The 23,916-nt window shown below is 46.7% G+C and overlaps 2 protein-coding genes and 5 non-coding genes across 8 annotated transcripts; 6 read left to right on the plus strand and 1 right to left on the minus strand.

Moving 5' to 3' along the window:
- Positions 1–9,293: 9,293 nt before the first annotated feature.
- On the plus strand, positions 9,294–14,778 carry NOP56 (NOP56 ribonucleoprotein). The gene is made up of 12 exons (XM_060119968.1): positions 9,294–9,385; positions 9,528–9,617; positions 10,096–10,210; positions 10,796–10,957; positions 11,119–11,317; positions 11,688–11,875; positions 11,957–12,108; positions 12,289–12,389; positions 12,756–12,904; positions 13,120–13,241; positions 13,426–13,563; positions 14,329–14,778. The coding sequence occupies exons 1-12, from the start codon at positions 9,383–9,385 to the stop codon at positions 14,695–14,697; spliced, it is 1,788 nt and encodes a 595-aa protein (XP_059975951.1). The 5' UTR covers positions 9,294–9,382; the 3' UTR covers positions 14,698–14,778.
- LOC132477185 (small nucleolar RNA SNORD110) lies at positions 10,572–10,639 on the plus strand. Its single transcript, XR_009530209.1, has one exon. It is a non-coding gene; the product is annotated as a small nucleolar RNA SNORD110 (small nucleolar RNA).
- On the plus strand, positions 11,435–11,564 carry LOC132477176 (small nucleolar RNA SNORA51). The gene has a single exon (XR_009530201.1). It is a non-coding gene; the product is annotated as a small nucleolar RNA SNORA51 (small nucleolar RNA).
- LOC132477183 (small nucleolar RNA SNORD86) lies at positions 12,452–12,537 on the plus strand. Its single transcript, XR_009530207.1, has one exon. It is a non-coding gene; the product is annotated as a small nucleolar RNA SNORD86 (small nucleolar RNA).
- Positions 12,962–13,032, plus strand: LOC132477167 (small nucleolar RNA SNORD56). The gene has a single exon (XR_009530192.1). It is a non-coding gene; the product is annotated as a small nucleolar RNA SNORD56 (small nucleolar RNA).
- On the plus strand, positions 13,286–13,356 carry LOC132477166 (small nucleolar RNA SNORD57). The gene has a single exon (XR_009530191.1). It is a non-coding gene; the product is annotated as a small nucleolar RNA SNORD57 (small nucleolar RNA).
- Positions 14,779–14,791: 13 nt separating the features above from the next.
- On the minus strand, positions 14,792–19,915 carry IDH3B (isocitrate dehydrogenase (NAD(+)) 3 non-catalytic subunit beta). Of its 2 annotated transcripts, XM_060119970.1 has the most exons (13): positions 19,865–19,915; positions 19,665–19,745; positions 19,455–19,553; positions 19,235–19,355; positions 17,287–17,347; positions 17,079–17,211; positions 16,843–16,976; positions 16,648–16,750; positions 16,410–16,556; positions 16,076–16,170; positions 15,902–15,962; positions 15,075–15,208; positions 14,792–14,917 (listed from the first exon to the last, which is right to left on the minus strand). In XM_060119970.1, exons 1-12 carry the CDS (start codon positions 19,898–19,900, stop codon positions 15,122–15,124), a joined length of 1,158 nt encoding a protein of 385 aa, XP_059975953.1. In that variant the 5' UTR covers positions 19,901–19,915; the 3' UTR covers positions 14,792–14,917; positions 15,075–15,121. The 2 variants fall into 2 exon arrangements, with proteins under 2 accessions (XP_059975953.1, XP_059975952.1); XM_060119969.1 differs by having other exon boundaries at positions 14,792–15,208.
- Between the last annotated feature and the right edge of the window lie 4,001 nt (positions 19,916–23,916).

The raw sequence follows: 23,916 nt of genomic DNA on the forward strand, positions 1-23,916 counted from the left end.
TTCCTAAATATTTATTTACAAAACAGAAACAGACTCACAGACTTAGAGAACAAACTTATGGTTACCAGGGGGAAAGGGTAGGTGGGAAGGATAGTTAAGAAGTTTGGGATTGACATGTACACAGTGCTATATTTAAAGTGGATAACCAACAAGACCTACTGTATAGCACAAGGAACTCTGCTCAATATTATGTAGCAACCTAAATGGGAAAAGAATTTGAAAAAGAATAGATACATGTATATACCTAACAGAATCACTTTGCTGTACACCTGAAACTAACACAACATTGTAAATCAACTACACTTCAATAAAAATTTTAATTAAAAAAAGAAAAATAGTAAAGAACACTAGCTACTAAAAAAATAAAAAAATAAAGTGATCTTAGGTTACTAGTGCCTCCAAGAAAAAGGTGGGGAGGGAGGAGCAAAGAAACAAAAACAGCACAAAAAATACAAAGCATATAAGATGCTAGAAATAAATCAGAATACATCAGGAATCAAAATAAATGCAAATGGACTAAACCCTCCAGACAGCAGACAAAGATCATCAGACGGATATTTTTAAATCTCATGTGCTGTTTCCAAGGGATACCTTTAAAACCTAAGGACAGGTGCATATGGACTTTATCCTTTTTGGTTCCTAGGGAACAAAAACTGAAATTCAATCTTCAAGGGCAAAATCACCGGGTGTGTGAGTGCCATCCAATTCTGTAAATTGGGATTGGTTTTGAGTGCTGAAGATTTCTATTAAAGACAGCTGTCTGTAGTATTGTGCCACATAATTTATTCTTCAATGCAGTATTAGTTTGGAAAATGTAAAGAAAGGCCCAGGATCATAGTCAGGCAGATGAGGTATGTAGATGTATGTAGATCACACAGATCTATCACTGACTGTGTCTGGAGAATGAACCATATAAACCCAACTTCCAAACTCTGTTGTGAAGATTCAACAAGCAGACACATGTAAGACTAAGTGCCAAGCATTAGGCTAAGCGCTCCATAAATAACAGATATTATCACAGGCCTGGATAAGATCAAACATCCTCAGGCTCAGGTTATGAACACAAGCAGCATTGACTGATCAAAACTTTTACCCTGTACTCCTAAATGATCGTCCTAGAAGGCTTCCTATTCTTCTGAGTCTTTGTGAAGAAATGTTGCATATATGTGTAACTCATTACCAAAGCATGTTGCAGGGTTTCTTTGGCCTAGGAATTGCTAGAAGCCTTTGAAATTTGATGTGAAAAATTCACGAAATGAGTGTGAAGTGCCGCCATCCAGTGGTTGTTTCATGCAATGTCCTTTCCTGAAACTCTCCCTGGTCCCTGGAGCTTAAATAGCACATTCATTTCCATAGGTCCCCATTAGTGTTGCCCAGAGTAAAAAATCTGGGTTAATTTATACCAAAATGACACAGTGAGCCAAAGGCTGGGCAAAATAAAAGAGAAAGAGATGCTATAGTGTATTATCCTTCCCAATGGGTGAACACAGAGAAAAGAAAGACCCACATGGCTTTTTAAAGCTGAGCCTGGAGCATGCTCCAGACCTGCTGCCCATGCAGGACATTTTCTCAGCTGGAACTTGGTGAGAAATCTGTCTTGTACATCACCTCCAAACTAATCTCCAATCAAACACTGCTTTATGGAGAGTAAGAGTCTCATCAGACCCAAGCCACTCATCCTGGCCTTCATTCAAGGCTTCTTACGTCCTGGATCTTACATGCTAGATCCTTTAGTCTTTTGTCCAACTACTGACCAGGATGGACCTTACACCTCTTGCCTCTGCTCTCTTTCCACCCTCCATCTCTAAATGACCTACACATTCTTCTGTGAATACCTAAATTCCCTCCTGACCCTGTAATCTTCCTCAGGAACCCACATCTTAGCACTTGAAGATGAAGTCTTCAGTGAAGTCTCTGAAGGAAGAGGTCATGGGTTAGTACTACTACCACTTTTATTATCCTCCCAGATCTCTGCATGGTTTATCCCCTTAAGATCTCTACTCAAAATAGCGCCTCTTCACCAATGGCCTCTATAAAACAATGCAACATTCCTTAACACTTACCAAAATCTGATGTACTGCGTATTTACTTGATTTTCTGTCTCCCCTAGGGTGTAAACTCCATGGTGGCAGGGACTTGGTTTTGTTCACTACTGTACCCCCAGCACCTAGAAAGATACTTGGCATGCAATAGGCACACAAAACCTCTTTTTTTTTTTTAAGTACACTTACAGTACCTTCACACTCACTTTTTTTTTAGTATTTATTTATTTATTTGTCTGTGTCGGGTTTTAGTTGCGGCACGCAGATCTCTGTTGCTGTGTGCAGGATCTTCCTTGTGGCATGTGGGATCTTTTAGTTGCGGTATGCGGGATCCTCAGCTGTGGCATGCAAACTCCTAGGCTCATCATGTGGGATCTAGTTCCCTGACCAGTGATCAAACCAGGGCCCCCTGCATTGGGAGTGTGGAGTCTTAGCCACTGGACCACCAGGGAAGTCCCCCCGCCTTTTTTTTTTTGGTGAATGGAAAAATTGATTCTGTAGCTTGTTGAACATTAACAGTTATAGCTGATTCCTCATCCACAAAAGATGTTAGATCATATGGTCTCCAAGGTGCCCGCTGGCTCAAAACTTACCTATGTTCTCAGGGGCCCAAAAAAGACCAGCTGAATTACATTGCTTAGTTTGGGTTCTGAGAAGATGAATAGATGCAGCTTTGGGCTCATTTCTCTGCTCACCCTCCCACCACCCCCACCAGTTCAATCTTCCTGTCTGTGAGATGTCGGCAGACTAAAATGAGTCCTCTGGGCCTCACACACATAAAATGATGCCAGCTGTCAGGGCCACACTGGCACTTAAAGAACTAGGCTGACATTGACAGAAGCTGGAACAATGCAATCAGGATAGTAAATCTGAGGTGAGGAAATACAACAGTTTGTGGCACCCCAAAACTGTTTTGATCAATAGCATCTTGCCTCCTCATCCAAAAAGTAAGTAAGTAGTGTCCTTTCCAGTGCAAAATTGGATGCTACCAGGCAGTGATGGGTGGCTGGGGTTTTTCTAAGAGAAAGAAGAGGAAATAATGCTTAGAAAGCAGCAATGGAAAGCAAGGTAGACTTCAACCTTTAACACCCATCTAAACAATGTGTGGGTCATAGAAGCTATCATAATGGAAACTAGAATAAATTTGGAATTGAATTATAATGAAAGTATTGCACGCCAAAATTTGCAGAATACAGCTAAAGAAGTACTTAGAGGGAAATGCATATTGAAGGAGAAAAGTTTAAACCAATGAACCAACATTCATATTAAGAAATGAAACAGAGAACAGCAAAATAAAGCCAAACAAGTAGAAGAAAGGAAATAATAAAGAGCAAAAACTAATTTAAAAGAAAATAAACAGACAATAGAGAGAATCAACAAAATCAAAAGTTCATTGTTTGAAATGGTATATAAGATTAAAAACTTCCTGACAAGACTGATGGAAAGAAAGTAAAAATAAATATTAAGGATAAAAAAAATCACAACTACAGATGATGCAGAAAACATAAAAAATTCTCCAATTCAAATCTATACTATAAAATATGAAAGCGCAGATGAAATGAACAAATTCCCAGAAAACTATAACAAAAATGGCCCAAGAAAGTAGAAATCCTGAATAATCTGTGGCCATTATAAATTTGAATTAATAATTTAAAATATGCTTTCAAGATCTCTTTGCTCTTGGTGTTTTGCTGGTTTATTACAATGGGTTTCTTTTTATTTACCCTGCTTGAGATGCATTCCTGCACCTTTGGATCCATGCTTTTCATCAGTTTTAGGGAAACTGCATCCACCAGCTCTTCAAATATTGTTCTTCCTGGTGATGGTTAATTTTATGTTGTATACTTGACTGGGCTGAGGGATGCCCAGATAGCTGGTAAAACACTATATCTGGGTGTGTTTGTGAAGGTGCTCCTGGAAGAGATTAGCATCTGAATTGAACTGAGTAAAGCAGATGGCCCTCCCAAACGTGGATGGTCATTCTCCAATCTGCTGAGCACCAGAATAGAGCCAAAAGGTGAAGAAAGGGCAAATTCGTTCCATCTCTGCTTGAGCTGAAACATCCATTTCCTCCTCCCCTTAGACATTGGCACTCTGGGTTTTCAGGCTTTCAATATGACACCTGGGCCTACAACATCAGCTGCCTCCACCCCCATTCTCAGGCCTTCTGGCTCAAATTGAATTACATCATCCAGTTCACAGCCTGCAGACCAAGGAACTTCTCGGCCTCCATAACCGTGTGAGCCAATTCCTATAATAAATCTCTTATCTATATTTATATCTATATCTGTATCTATAGCTATATCCTATTGCTTCTGTTTCTCTGGAGAACCCTCACTAATACACTCCTATTTATCCTTTCTGCTTTCTGGGCAGAACAGAAGCTAGATTCTCTCATTCCACACTCTATATCTCCTAATCGCTCTTTCACCTCTTAATCTCTCTTTGTTGCATTCTGGATAAATTATTTGGTTAGATCTTCCAGTTCACTAATACTTTCTTAAGCCATGCCTAATTTGCTAATGAATCGATGCATTTCTTTTCAATTTCAATGAGTTTTTCATTTCTACAAATATCATATCTGTTCACTTCTGCCATGCTCCCCAAACATGGCACAGATGAAGCCGCATACGTCAAGAACACGAACTGGCAATCCTTTTGCATAAATGGTCAGATAATAAATATTTTAGACTTTGTGGGCCACATAGTCTCTGTCGCAAATTTTTTTTTATAAGCCTTTAAAAATGTGAAAATCATTCTTAGCTCTTAGGCCCTACAAAAAGAAGCCACAGGCCAGATTTGGTCCCAGGGTCATGGTTTACTGACCTCTGCTCTAGAGGTCCCACATTCAACCCAATGCACTGGTCGGTGCAGCACAGGAAATCTTATAGAGCATTCATGAGGGAAGGGTTAGGATAAAAGTTCCGCTGGTAATGAGCCTGGTCCTCTCAGCCTATGTGTGGCAGGCAGATGATCCCAAAGACCACGCATGCCTCAGTGAGGAAATACACTGGTGCCACACGGCATGAAACCAGTAGAGGCCTGACATAAGGAGACCCAGAGCTCAGAGATTTCAAGCACCTGGCTGAGATCAGTGTGTCTCAGAGGATAAAGTACACAGGTCCAGGGGCCAGTCCAAAGCAGCCATTTTATAGCAGGGATTAATGGGGTCCCAAGACACAGCACCAGATCCTGAGCACAGAGAACTGAGACATAGAGATCCTGAGCACAGAGAACTGAGACCCCTTTTCCCCCTGCAACTAGGGTATGAGAATGCTCCCATAAACCCTAGTGCAATTTTTTTTTTTTTTTTTTTTTTGCGGTACGTGGGCCTCTCACTGTTGTGGCCTCTCCCGTTGTGGAGCACAGGCTCCGGACGCGCAGGCTCAGCGGCCATGGCTCACGGGCCCAGCCGCTCCGCGGCATGTGGGATCTTCCCGGACCGGGGCACAAACCCATGTCCCCTGCATCGGCAGGCGGACTCCCAACCACTGTGCCACCAGGGAAGCCCCCTGGTGCAATTTTGAAAAGACCTGAAGAAGAGAGGAAATCTGAAGGATTCTAGCAACCCTGTTTAAACCAGAAACAACTGAGATACCAGTAACTGGCAAGTTTACACACTGAACATATTTTACAGGTTCCAACAACATTTAATCAGTAAACTGTCCATCTACTGCCACTGGAAGTTGAAAAATGAAATGCAAAACTGTTTCCTGTGTGAAACTAAATTTTTTTTTTTTTTTTTTTTTTTGCGGTATGCGGGCCTCTCACTGTTGTGGCCTCTCCCGTTGCGGAGCACAGGCTCCGGACACACAGGTTCCGCGGCCATGGCTCACGGGCCCAGCCGCTCCATGGCGTGTGGGGTCTTCCCGGACCGGGGCACGAACCCGTGTCCCCTGCATCGGCAGGCGGACTCTCAACCACTACGCCACCAGGGAAGCCTGAAACTAAAATGTTTAGAGGTGTTCTGTCTACATGTGCAAGTTAATGGCTAACATGATAGAAATGAATCAGAGCAGCTGGGTGTATAAAAAATGGGGTTTTAGTAGATTTTATGGGAAGTGATGGGAGAACTGAGACTCAACTGAGAATATGTAAAATGAAATATTGTGATAAAAAAATGTATCACTATTGATTGATAAGGGGGACAAAAGAACAAGATGAAAGTCCACTAACATTCGTTGAGTTCCTACTACATGCCAGGTACCACATCTGTGTCACATACTAGCTACCACACCTCTGTCACACCTGGCCTATGTTCAGTAAAATGTTTGTTGACAGGATGAATGAATCCTCCATCTTCATTCTGCAAAAGAAATGAAAACTCAGGAAGGCTGGGCAATTAACTTAAGGTCACGTTGTAAGTAGCAGAGCTGGGATCTGAACTCAGGTTTGCTGACTCATTCATATTCACTGCTGCTTAAAAATCATCCCCAAATTTGGTGAATCTAACAAACAGCCCAAAGGCAAGGGAGATATGGTCTTTGACATCACATGCTGCAGAGATGCGCATGGAGGTCAGGATTATGAAGTACCAGGGAAGATAGTTTAGTAAATAGAGGGAGGTAAAGAAGCCAAAGAAATATTCTTACTGTTTATACCATGTCCCCATCTAATCATAAGCTTTTCTGCCTCACTAGTGGAAGTGCACTTTCCTTCAGCCACCCCTCTAAGTTAGCAAACTGCTTTAGCACGGTTCCTTTATAACCAGAGGACTCAAATCTATCCAAAGTATGACTCTGGTTAACTTTCAGCTCAGTGACTCTCAGGCTTTCTGTATTTAATCCACAGAAGTGTGCATTTATATAACTTATATATATGGTATATATATTTGTATATACATGTATATGTGTATATTTATATGTATACATATGTATGTTTGAGACAAAAGTTTTATAAATCAATACTCCTTACTCTATGTGATGTATTATTATTTCATATATTCTTTCATCCTACTTTTTTAATGCTGGCCAAGAATGTCTAAATTAATTCTGCAATCCCATTCCAACTTCTCCTTTGAAACCCCCTACCTCAGTAGATAAGCACCTGTAACCCCAGGAATATTTAGGATTAAGTATAGAAGTAACGAAGTAAATCAATCATAGCATTAACATTTTCCATTACATTTTTTTAAAATTAATTTATTTTATTTTTGGCTGCATTGGGTCTTCATTGCTGCGAACTGCTTTCTCTAGTTGCAGCAAGCAGGGGCCACTGTTCATTGCGGTGCGCGGGCTTCTCTTGTTGTGGAGCATGGGCTCTAAGTGCGCGGGCTTCAGTAGTTGTGGCATGTGGGCTCAGTAGTTGTGGCTCACGGGCTCTAGAGCGCAGGCTCGGTAGTTCTGGCACACGGGGACTAAGCTGCTCCATGGCATGTGGGATCTTCCCCGACCAGGGCTCGAACCTGTGTCCCCTGCGTTGGCAGGCAGATTCTTAACCACTGCGCCACCAGGGAAGCCCTTCCATTACATTTTGGAAACTTCTATTTAATTTGGTAATTATAACGTTTAAGAGAATTTAATATTCTGATGTAATAGATTAATTTTGCAATTCCATTTTAAAATGTGAGATGGAGTGACTGATTCAGACTCATGACTGTAACTGGATACATGTAACAAAATTCAAGCATATTTGCAAGCAATATTGAGACTATGAGATTTTAAGATTTAAGATTAAGTAAAGTTTATTAGATTTTATGAGTGAGCTCAGGGACTTCCCTGGTGGTGCAGTGGTTAAGAATCTGCCTGCCAATGCAGGGGACACAGGTTCGATCCCTGGCCCAGGAAGATCCCACATGCCGCGGAGCAATTAAGCCCATGCACCACAACTACTGAGCCTGCGCTCTAGAGCCCATGAGCCACAACTACTGAGCCCTTGTGCCACAACTACCGAAGCCTGCACGCCTAGAGCCCATGCTCCACAACGAGAAGCCACTGCAATGAGAAGCCCACGCACCGCGAAGAGTAGCCCCCGCTCTCTGCAACTAGAGAAAGCAGTTCACAGCAACAAAAACCCAACGGAGCCAAAAATAAAGATAAAATAAATAATAATTTTAAAAAAAAGAGTGAGCTCAGTACTTGGATCTTGTCAAATAACTGAATTGCTTAAGAATACCTTAAAATTATAAATGCACGTTAGCTGTGGGAATTTAAGTTATTAAAAAAATCCCCTTAAGATGACTTATTTTTAAATTTACCAGCATATATACCACTTTGGGGTAACCAAGTTTTGGATTTATAACTCTAATATTAATTATTAAAGCAAAAGTAATTTCAAAATAGTCGCCCGAGTGCCCAAAAGCTGCCCCGAGAACACGGAAGCAGCTCCAGTTCACTCGGAGCTAACCGGATGTTAAGAATTTAGGGCCGTACACTAGGGCGGGCGACACGTGGCCCCGCAAAAGAAGCAGGGTTCTGCAGAAGGAGGGAACGAGAAACCGACCTAGGAAGAGATGGGATCATCGTTCTTTCCTACTTCAGCGCCTGCTGCCCTTATTTTTTTTTTTTTTTTTTTTTTTTTTTGCTGTACGCGGGCCTCTCACTGCTGTGGCCTCTCCCGTTGCGGAGCACAGGCTCCGGACACACAGGCTCCGCGGCCATGGCTCGCGGGCCCAGCCGCTCCGCGGCATGTGGGATCCTCCGGGATCGGGGCACGAACCCGTGTCCCCTGCATCGGCAGGCGGACTCTCAACCACTGCGCCACCAGGGAGGCCCTGCCCTTATTTTTAAGAAGAAATAAAAAACAATTTAAAAGCACGAAGCCAGCCGCTGGGAATCACGATGCCTCAGGGTCTGCGCCAGCGCACCCCAGGCCCCGCTTCCGTCCCGGTAAGGAGGGGAGGGCGCGTGGACCCGGGGCTCCAGACAGGGTCGTCCCCAGTGCCCGGCGGGGACGAAGGGGGTCATGAGGTCGCCTGAGTGCAGAGATCCCCGGCGCTGAAGACAGTGGGGCTCCGTAATAGTTTCTGCCCGGAAGGATCGCCGTGGCCCGCGCGGGGGCCTCCAGCCCGGATTCCACAGAGCTCTGCTGCCCGTAATTTACAGGATGAAAACATGAGGGATTGGCCAGTTATCCGGAAAAGAGCCTTTCCAAACTGATTTGCCTCTTCGGCCCCGCGCGTCCCCGGCAACCAAGCCTCAGCGGAGGCCGGAAAAAGCCCGCTAGTCCGCACTCGCGCCCCCTGCGGGCCGTACCACCCCGGCGGACCCCCTCCGAAGGCGCGGAAAGGTACAGTCCCCGGCCTCTGATTGGCCGACGACGCGGGGGCGTGGCCTCCGGAGCCTGGTTCCGCGCTCCAGAACCCGCTCGCCGCAGTGCGAGCCGGACTAGGGGCGAGCGCCATGGTGAGGAGTGGTTGCGGGTTGCCGGCGAGGCGGAGGCCGTGGTTTGGGCCTGGGTTCGGGCTGGGGCCCGGGCCTGCCCGGGGAGCGAAGCCAGGCGAACGCGGGGTCCGCGCTGACGCTCGCGCCCCGGCTCCTTTTCCAGGTACTGCTGCACGTGCTCTTCGAGCATGCGGTCGGCTACGCGCTGCTGGCGCTGAAGGAGGTGGAGGAAATCAGCCTGCTGCTGCCGCAGGTGAGTGGGCGCGGTGGGCTCGCCTGGCCGCGCCGCAGCCCCTCGGGCAGCGCGGGCCCCAGCATGCACCGCGCGCTCCCACGTGGCCGGCCGCGCATTGGGGGGTGCGCTGTGCGCTACAGCTCAAGAGCAGGGGGTCCTTACCTGGATTCGTGATTAGAATCGTGTTTGAAGCATTTAAGAGTAAGTCTCCCGCATTCGAATTTGTGTGCACTCTCTACAAAATGCGGATTTTCATTTTTGCGTAGAGAGCAAATAAAACTCTATATGAAAAATGCAAAAAAAAAAAAAAAAAAAGAAAGAAAGAAAGAAAGTCTCCCGGACTCCACCCCGTACCGATGAAGCGGAACCGGGATTTAGGGCCCGTGATCCGTTCATTTTTAAAGCGTTCGGTTGGTCCAGACCTGCAGCTGCTTTACTGCGCCCTAGAGGCAAGAGCGAGAGAAGGAAACCACTCATTCGTCTTTCTCCCCCCCAGGTGGAGGAGTGCGTGCTGAACCTGGGCAAGTTCCACAACATCGTTCGTCTCGTGGCTTTTTGTCCCTTTTCCTCGTCCCAGGTTGCCTTGGAAAATGCCAACGCTGTGTCTGAAGGTGAGTTTGCCACTAAATATTTTAGGGAGATAAACCTGCTACAGTTAACCTTTTAAATTGCACAATCTAGGATGTAGGCTTTATTTCTTGTGGGCACTGTAGTGATAAATGATTCCTAAATGAAATCTGGCTGGGGTGGGGGGACTGGTATAATACTAGACCCAATCAAATGTGGTTTTCTGCTACTTTGTTCAACTGATTTTGATACCAAAAGCCAAGAGAAAGAGGTTTGGTCCCAGAAGGTAAATCCAGTACTAAATGCTCCTGTTGTGCTCCAGGGTGTTTTTTAAGCTTTCAGTAATGTATTTCATACTTACGTTATTGGGCCCGAGTCATGTTCCTCCCATGGTTGATGCAGGCTTTGCAGTGATGACCTGAGTCTGTCAATCCCCTGAGTATAATCACTGATGTCTCCATGTCTCTGAGCAAAGCCTGGAGGGGAGGGCTCTAGGCACACCGTCCTAGCATGCTCTGCAAGACCAACGTAAGATCAGCCTGTCAGTGATCAGTTGAGGGGACAGGATTCCTTTTTATGATTTAAGCATCGTTCAGCATGTTAGTGGGATCTCTGTTCTTTGCCCTGAGGTGTTGTTCATGAGGACCTCCGCCTGCTCTTGGAGACTCACCTACCATCCAAAAAGAAGAAAGTGCTCCTGGGGGTTGGGGACCCCAAGATAGGTGCTGCTATACAAGAGGAGTTAGGGTACAACTGCCAGACTGGAGGTGTCATAGCCGAAATCCTTCGAGGTGAGACCATCTATGGACATCTTTGAATTCTGAGTGGGGGTGTCTAGAAACTCATTAGGCTTAAGGTTGCTTTTTGGAAGCCCTCCTGCTTGGCTGGTGGGTGCCCGTGGGTGCAGGAGCTAGCTCAGCCCTTCCTTGCTCACAGTCTTGCCCTCCTCCAGGAGTCCGTCTGCACTTCCACAACCTGGTGAAGGGTCTGACCGATCTGTCTGCTTGTAAAGCCCAACTGGGCCTGGGACACAGCTATTCTCGTGCCAAAGTTAAGTTTAATGTGAACCGAGTGGACAATATGATTATCCAGTCCATTAGCCTCCTGGACCAGCTGGATAAGGACATCAATACCTTCTCCATGCGTGTCAGGTAAAGTGCAAGGGTGATCACCCCTTAGAAACAAGGTCTTGGGTCTGTGGTTTAGCTAATTTTGAATCTTGAGATCAGGACTGGCTCCTGTGGGTAGAACCATGTGGGGTGGAGCTGGGTCTCCTGGTGCTTACCACAGGCTGTGTTCTTACACTGACTGTATAGAAAGAGGAGGCAGAGTAAACACCCCATATACACCTCAGCCCAGGCCCTTTGCCTGGTCTGTATTGTGAATGGGGGGACATGGAGTTGAGGTTTTGGATCTGATTTGTTCCGGTTTCCTCCAGGCAAAGAGTAGATCTGGAGAGGGCTGAGGCTATAGCTTTGAGACATGGCAGCTGGGCCATGGAGTGATTGTGGCTCTTTGCAGGGAGTGGTATGGGTATCACTTTCCTGAGCTGGTAAAGATCATCAATGACAATGCTACATACTGCCGCCTTGCTCAGTTCATTGGAAACCGAAGGGAGCTGAATGAAGAAAAGTTGGAGAAGCTGGAGGAGCTGACAATGGATGCAGCCAAGGCTAAGGCTATTCTGGATGCCTCGCGGTCCTCCATGGGTCAGTATAGAGCCTGGCAGCCAAAATAAGGTACAGGGCTCTGAATACTGGGCTCGTGCATTCATACTTGATGTCCCTTAGGCATGGACATATCAGCCATTGACTTGATAAACATCGAGAGCTTCTCCAGTCGTGTGGTGTCTTTGTCAGAGTACCGCCAAAGCCTACACACTTACCTGCGATCCAAGATGAGCCAAGTAGCCCCCAGCCTGTCCGCCCTAATTGGGGAAGCGGTGCGTCATGGGAAACCAAAAAATGGGGGATTAAGGAATTACCATGTATATTTATATTGTTGTATGTCCTGACCCATCGTATCTTCCCCAGTTGTACTTGATGGGGAGGAGGTGAAGCAGGATTATGCAGTTGGTAGGTTGGCAATCCCAGCTTCTCTAATTCCTTGAATCCTTCTCCAGGTAGGTGCACGTCTCATTGCTCACGCTGGCAGTCTCACCAATCTGGCCAAGTATCCAGCATCCACAGTGCAGATCCTTGGGGCTGAAAAGGCCCTGTTCAGGTACCAGTGAGGGCACCTGCCCACACTCAGGTGCCACTTCTGGTGCCCACTGCTTTTTTGGGGATCACAGTGATGGTTGACCAGGGCTCCCTGACCTGTACAGGCCTCTGCTATGGGGGTGATGGCCAGTCCTGGTGTCTGAGTGATTCCCTGGGCCCAGCACAGGGACCAGCTTTCCAGGTCAGCGACATTGGATGCCTTCCCTCTGCCTCTGGGAGTGGTGGCTTGGCATGAGGTGGGGTAGAGACCCATCCCAGCCTGAGGCTTACCTGGAAACTGGGGGAAGAGGGGAAGGGAGGCGCTGCCTTAGCTAACGCGGTTGAAATTTCTGATCTTAAAACTCTGCGCTGAATATTCTTCTCCCAGAGCCCTGAAGACAAGGGGTAACACCCCAAAATATGGACTCATTTTCCACTCTACCTTCATTGGCCGAGCAGCTGCCAAGAACAAAGGCCGCATCTCCCGATACCTGGCAAACAAATGCAGTATTGCCTCACGAATTGATTGCTTCTCTGGTATGGGTGGGGAAGTTGGCAGTTGGGAGGGAGGGAGGCTGACTACCCTAGCAGCTTCTACAATGATGGCAGTATTTTTCGTCAACAGCAGTTCACCTAGTGAGTGTTGATACTTTGGGTCTGAGTGAAGCTGAGGGTAGAGGGAATACTGGGGGTGGTGAGTAGTTTGTCCCTTTAGAGACTGACGTGTTATGTTTACTTACATGCATATCCAGAGGTACCTACCAGTGTATTTGGGGAGAAGCTTCGAGAACAAGTTGAGGAGCGGCTGTCCTTCTATGAGACTGGAGAGATTCCACGAAAGAATCTGGATGTCATGAAGGAGGCAATGGTTCAGGTCAGTTTGGGTCAGGTCAGGTGGGGAGAACCAGAGCTGGCTGTTGGAGTTGATGAACTGTCTTAGCCTGACCATGTAGAGTGGAGGCATAAAACTGATTTAATGAGCCTGATCCAATAAAGCCGAGAGAGAGACCTGGGGAACCAGAGGTCTTCAAGCCTTTTCAGCACTTTTCTTTGGCCAGGCAGAGGAAGCGGCTGCTGAGATTACTAGGAAGCTGGAGAAACAGGAGAAGAAACGCTTGAAGAAGGAAAAGAAAAGGCTGGCTGCGATTGCCCTAGCATCTTCAGAAAACAGCAGTAGTACCCCGGAGGAATGTGAGGTCAGTAGTAGACAGCCCTTAGCCCTGAGTGAAGATCTTAAGCCGTAGGACAGAAAACAGCAGAACAGAGGATATGCCACCTCAAGTCAAGGTCTGGAATACAGGCTTTTGGACTGAAATAAGGATCTGAAACCTCTAAAACTACCTCTTGATTCTATAGGAAGGAGATAGGTGCTGAGAGAACTCGCTCAAGAGCCCAGAGCGCTGGTTTGTAGCAACACCTGTTCACTGGGCGAGTGTGTTCTGTCCTTGGCTGCTTCCCAGGAGTCCTCAACCAGGGGTAGTGTAAATTCCTGCTCTGCTTGTTCCCAGACATGTCTAGAAATGGTAGCATTTCATACTGGGGGTTGAGGGCAGGGAGGGCTCCAGTGTGCCACATTAGAATCATTCTCCCTGGGATTGTCGTAGTGCCCAGTCCGCCAATGTTTCAGGGTCCCCTCTGGAACTTGGTGTCATGATTCTTTTGCAACCAGCATGGTAGGGTTTTCTGTAAATTACTTATTGGGCTTAGATAATTGTGTATTCTCCCTACTTTCTAAGTGATTGGCCGGCGGGGGTGGGGGGTCACCTTTGACATGCATTTCCAGAGTTAGAGCCATACAATTTAAAAATCATCCCAGAAACACTGGACAGTTTTAACACCATTTCCATCCACCAGTCTTTCTGCCCTGGGTACTTAACAGCTGGAATTCTAACGGGGAGTGTGTGCATGTTCATACAATGGATGACACTCTTTCATGCCCATTTTTCCCTTTCTGCCATCAGGAGACAAGTGAAAGACCCAAAAAGAAGAAAAAGCAAAAGCCCCAGGAGGCTCCTCAGGAGAATGGAATGGAAGACCCATCTGTCTCCTCCAAACCCAAAAAAAAGAAATCTTTTTCCAAGGAGGAGCTGGTTAGTGATCTTGAAGAGACAGCTGGCAGTGTAAGTCTTACCAAGAGGAAGAAATCTTTTCCCAAAGAGGAACCAGATAGTGACCCTGAAGAGTCGGGAAACAAGAGGGTCCCCAAGAAAAAGAGGAAATTCTCTTCCAAGGAGGAGCCTGTCAGCAGTGGACCTGAAGAGGCTGCTGCCAGCAAGAGCAGCAGCTCCAAGAAAAAGAAAAAACTCCGAAAGCTATCCCAGGAAAATTAGAATGGACATTTCCCTAGTAGGGCATAACTTAAGAGATATTTCTCAATCCATCCCCTATAGCCCAATAAAAATAAAAACAAATTCACGAGTCCTATCATTTCATATCATGTTTTATTGGACACCTTACATGGTGGGACCTATGGGTTGGACACAGGGCACCAGTGACCGCCTCAGTGAAGTCTTGGCAGGTGGCATAACCACCCATGTGAGAAGTTCGAACCTGTGGGGGAGAATTGTCATCACCTCTGTGGCCTGGGCCCCATCCCTAACCCCCCACCACCTAAGTTCCCTAAGGAAGCCAGCCCCAGACAACCTAGGCTCTGTCCAGAAGGTGATAATGGTCTACAGGTTTAGGGCTCTTCTCTGGTCCACTGTACCGAAGGAAGGTGTATGGTCCTTGTGAGGCTGGAGGGAATAAAGGGCTCTAGCCCCCATAGGGGTGCAGGTGGCCGATGACAGACTTGATGAAGTCGGTTGTGGTGCTGTAGCCGCCCATGTCTCGAGTCCGCACCTACAGCCACCACCGGCAACAGCCGTGGGGAAGAAAAGAGAGCCCATGAAGGCAGGATAGTGTGATGGAAATGGAATCCAAAGAGGGTGACAAGGCCAGAAAAAGAAGACAGTGCAGCAGAGATGCAAGGAGGCGGCCAGGTTTGGAAGAGCGTGGGCCCGTCCGTTCCTGTCTTTTGAGGGCCAGAGCCACTGTTGGAGCTCTGCTGTGGCCTGGGTGAGGGTGGGAAGCTGAGCATGAGTGAGAAGGGAAATGCAGATTGGAGACAGGAGAAGGATGCGTCGGAGGAAATGGAGAAGACCAGGTGGAAGCACAGGTGACGGCAGGGGAATGGCAGATGAGGACGGGCTTCCAGGTGTGGGGAAGGTGACACTGGTGCCTCATCCTGCCAGCTCTCTCCCTCTGCTCCTCCATCTCCCCTTAGATAGGAAGCTGCGGCGGGTTCTGCATTAAGATGGCCAATTAAAGAGCCAATGGATGGAGCAGGAAAGGGGGAATAGCAGACGGGAACTAGGAGGCAAAGGAGATGAAGAGGATGAAGCAGCCAAGAGAAGGGAAATGAACAGCCCTGACAGGACTGGGGGAAAAGCAGGGAGCAGAGGCTCCTGGGACCTGGAGGGAGAGGAGGCTCCAACTCAGGTTCCCCAGGAAGTCCTGCCGAAACCCTAAACCCCACAGCCTTTCTAAACTCACCTTGCCGACTTTGATCACCTTCTTCACTGCATCTGCAATCGTGTTGGAGTGATGCTCGAGACTGCCAATGTGGACAGAAAGAAACTGAGATTCCCCCCACATCGTCCCCCCGGTTTCCCCACCTGTGCTCCCCAAACAACAGCCAGCTGCCTCCCCGGGCTGGCAGTGACCTACTTGAGATGCCGCAGCATGTTGGAAGCTGACAACAGCATGGCTGTGGGGTTGGCTATATTCCTGCCCACTGCCTGGGCAAATGGATGCCGGGCACCCTGTGGAAAGAGGAGCAGGCCAGAGTCACTGGGAGCAGACATTCTGCAGAAGCTGAGGTCAGGGAAGGGCATTAGGATGAAAGGTAAGGCCAAGAACACTGAGCAGATGTAAGGGTTGGGAGGACAGGAGCAGGCCAGGGTCACTTAGGAGGGGGATGCACTGGGGGAGAGCTATCAAGGGGACCTGAGGTCAGAAGAAGGGCACAGAGAGGGCTGAGGGAGGCGGTGACTTCACTCACCGTCTCAAAGACTGCATACTCTGCACTGTAGCTCTCACCAGGGACCACACCAGCTCCCCCAACCAGGCCAGCAGCCAGATTGTCAATAATGTTCCCATAGAGGTTGGGCATCACCAACACATCAAACTGGTAAGGATTCTGCACCAGCTGGGGGCAAAATGTGGGCATGGAGGAGAGACGTAAATCCTATTCCCTGCCTTGCTCAGCACTGAGAATGGAGACACCGGGAGGGCCTCACCTGCATGCAGCAGTTGTCTATGATCATTGTCTCAAACTTGATCTTGGGGTACAGTTCAGCAACTTCCTCACAGCACTGCAGGAACAACCCATCCCCCAGTTTCCTGTCCATGGGCCAAAGGGAACATTCAGCCGATAAAGAGTGCAGGGAGCTACCTTCCCAGGAACCTACCCCATGCAAAGCCATGTCCCTCACATGATATTGGCCTTGTGGACAGCTGTGACCTTGCCCCGCCCCTTCTTAGTGGCATAGTCAAAGGCGAACTTTGCGATCCGCTGAGATTTGGTTCGAGTGACAATCTTCAGGCACTCAATCACGCCCCTCGCACTCTGCGTAAGAGAGAAGCAGCTGGGTGACACTAGAAAAAAGGGAAAGAGCTGTGCCTCTCTCCCCGCCTTCACCCCTGCCCTCCGCAATTTCTAGGGCCTCACCTCGTGTTCCAGAGAGCTGTACTCCCCTTCTGTCTGCTCTCGAATAATCACCAAATCTAGATTGTTGTGTCGAGTCTTGTACCCAGGAAGTGACTTCACATGGACTACGTTGGCAAACAAGTCCAGCTTACGCCTGGGGATGGGGCAGAGCCATGAGCACTGTGCCTGGTGCCCCAGTACCCCTCACCCATGTCCTCCCACCACCTACCTCAGCCGCATGTCGTAGGAGGCTAGTTCCCCCTTATACTCCATCGGGGTGTGGATCTTTCCTGCATAAACAAAGTTGAGGTGGGGGGCGGGGGGGTTAGACACAGGCCAAGCCCAAGGGAACCCAGATTGGTGTCCAATCCCCTCATTGACCCCCACCCCAGACTCCCATCTCCCACTCCCAAATGAGTGACATTAAATGCCTCTGGAGGCAAGGGGCAAAGGAAAATAATGTAGTTAAAACCAGAAACATTTTGCCCACTGTTTCATTTCTAGTCACCAAATTTAATTTATGTTGAAACTTCAAGATGACCTAAAAGGACAGAAAAGAATTTTCTCATGTTATCAAAGAGCCTGGGTTTTGGGACTTCCCTGGTGGTCCAGTGGGTAAGACTACTCCACACTCCCAATGCAGGGGGCCCGGGTTCAATCCCTGGTCGGGGAACTAGACCCCCCACGCATGCCGCAACTAAAGATCCCGTGTGCCGCAACTAAGACCCAGTACGGCCAGAATAAATAAATAAATAAATATATATATATATATATTCAAAAAAAAGGAGCCTGGGTTTAATAGATCTTTCTTGATGTTTCTATGTCTATATATTTGACATCTTTCAACCAGCACTTATTGAATATCATGTGTCAGGCACTAGGGATATCAACCGAAAAACACAACACAAATTCCTGTCCTCAAGGGGCAAACAATGCATTGGGGGAAGACAGTTAATATGAAAGAAATGATAAATACCATGGGAGAGGTATTATCAACACGCACAGGAGCACAGAGAAGAAATTCCCTCTGGTAACATCAGGAAGTACCATAGAACAGCTGGCACTTCAGCCAGACCTTAGGTTGAGTGAGTGTACTAGGGTTGAATAGTGAACCACCCAAATGATATGCCCATGTCCTAACCCCCAGAACCTGTAAATGTGACCTTATTTGGGAAAACAGTGTCTGCAGATATAATAAGTTAAGGGTCTTGAGACGGAATCACACTGGATCCAGGTAGGTTCTAAACTCAATGACAAGTCCTTATACAAGAAAAGAAGGAGAAACAGATACACAGACACAGAGTAGAGAAAACCATATCAAGACAGAGGCAGAGACTGAACTGATGCATCTACAAGCCAAGAAACACCGAGGAATGCCAGCAGCTGCCAGGAGCCACCAGCAGCTGGAAGAGGCAAGGAAGGATTCTACCCAAGTCTTCAGAAGAAGCTCTGCCAACACCTTAATTTCAGGATTCTGGCCTCCAGAGCTGGGAGAGAATACACTTCTGTTATTTTAAGCCACCAGGTTTGTGGTAATTTGTTACGGCAGCCCTAGGAAACTAATACAGTGAGTGAGAAAGATTCTGAGAGGTGGCACCAAAAGGAGAACACTGTGACAGAAGGAACAGCAAAAGTCAAGACTGTACATGTATTTGGAAACTAATATAGTCTGGTGTGACCAAAGCACACAACAAGTGTTGTAGAAACAAAGGCAGAAAAGCTGAGGGTCAGCTCATAAAGAGCTTACTCTCCTACACTAAGGCTGGGCCTGAAAGTCATGCTGGTTTTTCCAAGGGAAGAGCTGTAGAGGATGGACTATAGGGGCAGAACTGAAAGCCAAAAAATCTAATGAGGCGATTACAGTAGGGAAGCAGAAGGGAAGACAAAAGAAAAGAGGCAGCTAGAAATGGCGTTCTAGAAACACAGTTAACAAGACTTGGTGACCCATAATGTAGCCCCATGACAGACTGCAAACTCATGGAGCCTTCCTGCATAGACAGCATGAGAGGCACACAATCTCTCAACTCCTGGGTTTCCAACTGGGTTCCCACTGATGGCCACCAGTGGTGGGAGCTCGGGAGAGTTAATGTATTATGTGTGTGCTGAGGAAAGGTTAATGAACATTTATTCGTTTGATTTTAACTAACATGGGTGCGGTAGCAAGGAGGCACACATACCAATGATGGCCACCTTGTTCTCCTTCATGGAACTCAGCACCTGCTCCAGCTTCTCCTCAGATGCCATATTCTGCACCTCGCTCAGGTGATGCTCCTGGAACTCCACTGGGACAGAGGCAGCCTTCAGGGGCAGGTGTCAAAAATCGCAGGGTCAGAATCGAGTAAGTCCTTTGCAACCCAGGCCATCGCCCCTGCTAGCTGACTCCCCCAGGCCACTCACCTTGAACACCTCCTTGACAGCGTGCATCAGCTCAGGCCCCACGCCGTCTCCCGGTAGCATAGTCACGGGAAAGGCGCCCTCCACCCTCACGTCCTCGCCCTGCGAGCGGGGTCAGCAGAGCTAGAGCTGGGGCTGGGGCAGGAGTCCTGGGGTAGGCCAGGAGAGGAGGGGTCGGGGCGTGGGCGAGACTGGAGCCGAACTTGCACTTACCTGGCTCCGCGAGGCGGCTTGCGCTACGGCCGAGGTACACAGGCTCCTCCATGCCCCGGGATTCGGGGCGGCGACCAGCGCCTACGACAGTCACATAAGCCTTTGAGGTCGGACCTGAGAGCCTCATGCCCCGAATATTTCAGTGAGCCCGGTACAAACCCGCCGCCCTCCCGCCTACCCCAGCATGCCCCGGGCCTCACTCGGGTCACCCAGCGGACACCCCCGAGAGTCGCCATGCTCTCCACAGGAAGTCGCGGCGAAATGACGCCGGAAGCCGGCGGCCCGGCGCCCCTATTTCCGGTCCGGCACTGATGGTGGGAGGTACGCTCATTTTCTCCAACCGAAACCTCCGACCCTTTCTTCTTCCTCCGCGTTCATCCACTTCTACTCACCACTTCCCTTGGACCGTGATGCTGCACAGCGCCGCTTTGTCTATTGCTTTATTTTCAGACACCGTATTTATGTTGAAACTTCAAAATAACATTAAAGGCGAATATGAGGTTTCATTTTATCAAACGAGTTTAATAACAAGTTGAAAAACAATACTGGAGAATCTGTCTTAATGTTTGTGTGTCCACGTATTTGTTATTCTTTTAATCAATTCTCACTGAACAATCGTATGTCCGACACTAAAGGCATTAATGAACGCCACACAATCCATGGGAGAAGGTGTGTGTGTCTGGCTTCTTCAGTCTCCTAGCCTGCCCGGTTACTCTGTATTAATCAAGTTTCCTTGTTTTTTTCTTAGGTGGGCTTGTTCTTTGCTCTGACAGTTGTTTTCCTAATAGTGTATCCTAGGCCTGAACTCCTCTGAGCAGGATCGTAATTGGAGACAGAAATGACTTCAAGTTTGTGAGTGTGACTAAAAGGGAATTTAAGACCTATTTTTAAATTTCCAGTCACATGCTGTTTACAAACGACATGCCTAAAACAGATGACACAAGTGGACCAGGGGCACTTGTTAAAAGTGCAGACTTATGAGTGTCACCCCAGACTTGCTGAATCCAAATCTCAGGATTGGGGCCCCAGAAAATACATGTCTAACAGGCTCCCCCAGGATCATGATACACACAAATTTACGAACCACTAACTAGGTCATTTGTATACCTAATCCATCCAAAAAGGTGCAGAGCATTCTCCCAGCCCAAGGGAAAGAATGCAGTGGTTCTAATCTTGGGGATCAAGCACAAGCTTTGTGTCTCTTTTCTGCATTCCTTTAGGCAGGGCATTCTCTACTGTTGGGTGAAAAGATTTAAATTAGATGATAAGTGCGTAAGAAACCTGAACACATGAAAAGTGCTTGAACACCTGAAAAAGCTGTTAATATTGTAGCTAATGAATAATTTATCAATGTATAATATTAATGACATACTCCTCCATCTCCAGAATCAAAACCAGAAAACATTCACACCATCTTGCCTCCTTAGACTCCCTAGTTCCCGGTTCCACACTGCTATTGCCATCCACCACCATTTTTCTCTTCCAGATGTTACTCTTTCTAATGGAGAAAAAGTGGGAGGTTTACACTTTTAAACAAACTATGTTTTCTGTTACTTTAGGAAATTTAGGGTGGGAAAGAAGAGAGTGCCGTCTTGGTCTAATTTCTAATAATCTAATTTTCATCCCAGAAAATATTAATTTTCTTGAGGGCAACTATAACATTATTTCCATCCCTAAATTCTGCACAGATCTGAGCCCAGCCTGACAAACAACATCTGCTAATTGGTATAACACCATGTGGCTGTCAAAAGGGTGAAAGGAATTGATGAAGGATGCCAGTTGATTCAGGCCAAGGAAATGTGACCATCACTAAGGCCATTGTGCTCTTCTGGTGAGTTTGGTGAATTTGGTGAGCTCTCCTGGATTTCGAGTCCCTATTAAGGCATCTCTCACTGATACTACCTGAGAATAAGGAAGTTGAGTCAAGACCCTTGAAAAGTTCCTTAACCAGACTCTTGGGCAGGTGAGGGAGGTTAAACCATCTTGTCCCTTCTAATTGTTATGAAGCATATATGAGTGTTCAGTATGAGGCTGGATGAATTGAATGTCAGTTTCCTAGGCCTATAAATTGTCCAGAATGGGATCCTAACTAGAGCTCCAGGTGTCCATGAATAGAAATCAGTACCATGAACTTGGAAGGGGAAAATTTTAAAAAAAAATCACATCTTTATTCTCACTAAACTCTAACTGAAATTTAGTATTTCCTATCATTATGAATGTAGAGTGAAATTGTAGTGCTACCTTTAGTACCCTTGACTTTGTCACTAATAGAAATTATAATTCATACTGCATTTCAGTTGTGGCAGATATCCTGAAATATCATTTACTCTGATCTCTACTTTGACATTATTTGACCTAATGCTAGATTTTGTTATTTAATTCACTAATAAATCAGCACACATAGCACTGTATTACAAGTTTGCATTATAATTATTATTATTATCAGTGTAATGAGTTTTATTTGTAATCCTATTGGTTTTGGTTTGTGCATTTAGAATCCTTTCCTAAGAAGAGGGCAGGGGATGGAGCTCAGCAAGATGTAGCCTCAGCTGGAGTATTCCTCAGCTTGTTCTGGGGAGCCCTGGAGCCGGAATGATGTCTCAGGGTTGTCCCAATTTGAGGCAAGGCTTAATAACTCTGCTTCAGCCCTGCATGGGCTAATCTTCCAGGCATCTCTGGCTCTTGGAGGCTCCACTGACCATGGACAACCCTCCCAGAGAAGGGGGTAGCTGTGAGCAGTTAATGACCAACACCAGAAGCAGTTGGACTGGATGCACCAGCTGGCAAAAAAGAACTGGAGAAGGCAGCTACTATTCTGTGGAGGTGAGAATGGCCATGGTGCACTGGGACCCAGTGAGGAGAGCAGGAATGTTTGAGGAGATGAGGTACAATAAGGAGTAGTGAGTAAGATTGGTTCAAGTTCTAGAGCTGAGAGAAATGGAGAGGGATTAATGAGCAACACTAAGGACCCTGTTGGAATGGTGACCATGAATTTACCGTGATATGATTATGTGTGACTTCATGGAGAAAGCCAACACTTGGGTTCATCTAAAGATGTATTTTGCCAGAGAGAGGTACAAGAGAGTTGAGGGTGTTGGCAAAATGGGATCGGGAGGGAAGTGAAGACAGTCAGAAGAGATCTAATGGATAGACAGGTGAGAAAAGGATCAAAGATCCCAAAATAGTCAGAGTAATGCTCGTGGGAGTCACTGAGCAAGTAAGATGGAAGGAAAGGAGGGTGTCTCCACCAGCCGTTTTGGAAATGGAGCAGGTGCCAGTGATAGAGGAGTCCCAGATGGGACTATGGGAGTGGATCCCAAAGAGAGCTCGAGGAGACCTCTGCAGAGAGGACTCAGACCTACACTGGGTCATCTGTATCCCTGTGGGAGTCACCTAGGTTAGTGTCATGGCAGAGGCAGGAGAAAGGCTAGGATCCAGGAGCTGGGGTCTGCTCTTGATGAACAGGAGAGACCAAGAGGTCAGAGATGGCAGAGAATGAGAAAGGTGATTTCAGTGAGAAGAGTCCCCCAAAAGTAGAACTTCTTTTTTCTTGTTAATTTTAATATAAAATTTTGCTTGGGTATTTTTAATTGGACAGTAGGTAAATGATTACATTCCTTTTTTAAAAATTTATAAATTATAAATAAGGCCAAAGTTTCTTACCACCCCAACCACAGCCCCAATCCTTTTGCCCTGTCCCCATAGGCAGCTAGCTGTCTCCCCCGAAACATTTTCCATATGCAAGCACACCCCCTTACACGCACAGAATAATATATAGTATTGTTTTTAGTGTATGGGTGTGTGCTTCAGAATAAATGGTTTCATACTCTATATACTTACTGTCTTATAATTTACGTTTTCCCCTCAGCACCATGTCTTAGAGATCTAAGATACCATGTTTTAGAAAATGAGCAGACTTATTGTTTTATTTTGCTGCATAGTATTCTATAATGTGAATTTACTAAATTTATTGAGCTTTTCTCACGTCAATGGATTCTTAGGTGATTTCTAGTCTGGGCTATTACCAGCGATGTTGCTGTGTACATTCGTGTACAATTTTTTTGTACACATGATAAATGTTACAAAAGTGCATCCAAAACACCTGTATATGTTTCCGTTATGAATGTGATCTGCTGCAATAAACAGAAAACTCATTAAACAAATAAGGGCTGTTGGATTTTTTCCCTTCTTTTCTGAAGGTAAGGAGTTACTGGGATTGGTTTAGTTATGTGGATGCACCCTGAGATCCAGG

The sequence above is a fragment of the Mesoplodon densirostris genome, chromosome 16 (genome assembly GCF_025265405.1).
Source record: "Mesoplodon densirostris isolate mMesDen1 chromosome 16, mMesDen1 primary haplotype, whole genome shotgun sequence".
In the NCBI taxonomy this organism is placed as follows: Eukaryota; Metazoa; Chordata; class Mammalia; order Artiodactyla; family Ziphiidae; genus Mesoplodon; species Mesoplodon densirostris.

Excerpts from the sequence above, each read along its gene's own strand:
- NOP56 (XM_060119968.1), top strand. Across the intron at positions 12,109-12,288 it reads CCGCCCTAATTGGGGAAGCG|GTAGGTGCACGTCTCATTGC; the intron begins GTGCGTCATGGG and ends ATCCTTCTCCAG. Across the intron at positions 13,242-13,425 it reads TGAAGGAGGCAATGGTTCAG|GCAGAGGAAGCGGCTGCTGA; the intron begins GTCAGTTTGGGT and ends TTCTTTGGCCAG.
- IDH3B (XM_060119970.1), bottom strand. The coding sequence starts at position 19,900 with ATGGCGACTCTCGGGGGTGTCCGCTGGGTGACCCGA. Across the intron at positions 19,356-19,454 it reads CTGTCAAGGAGGTGTTCAAG|GCTGCCTCTGTCCCAGTGGA; the intron begins GTGAGTGGCCTG and ends CTGCCCCTGAAG. Across the intron at positions 16,557-16,647 it reads TAGACAACTGCTGCATGCAG|CTGGTGCAGAATCCTTACCA; the intron begins GTGAGGCCCTCC and ends TTTTGCCCCCAG.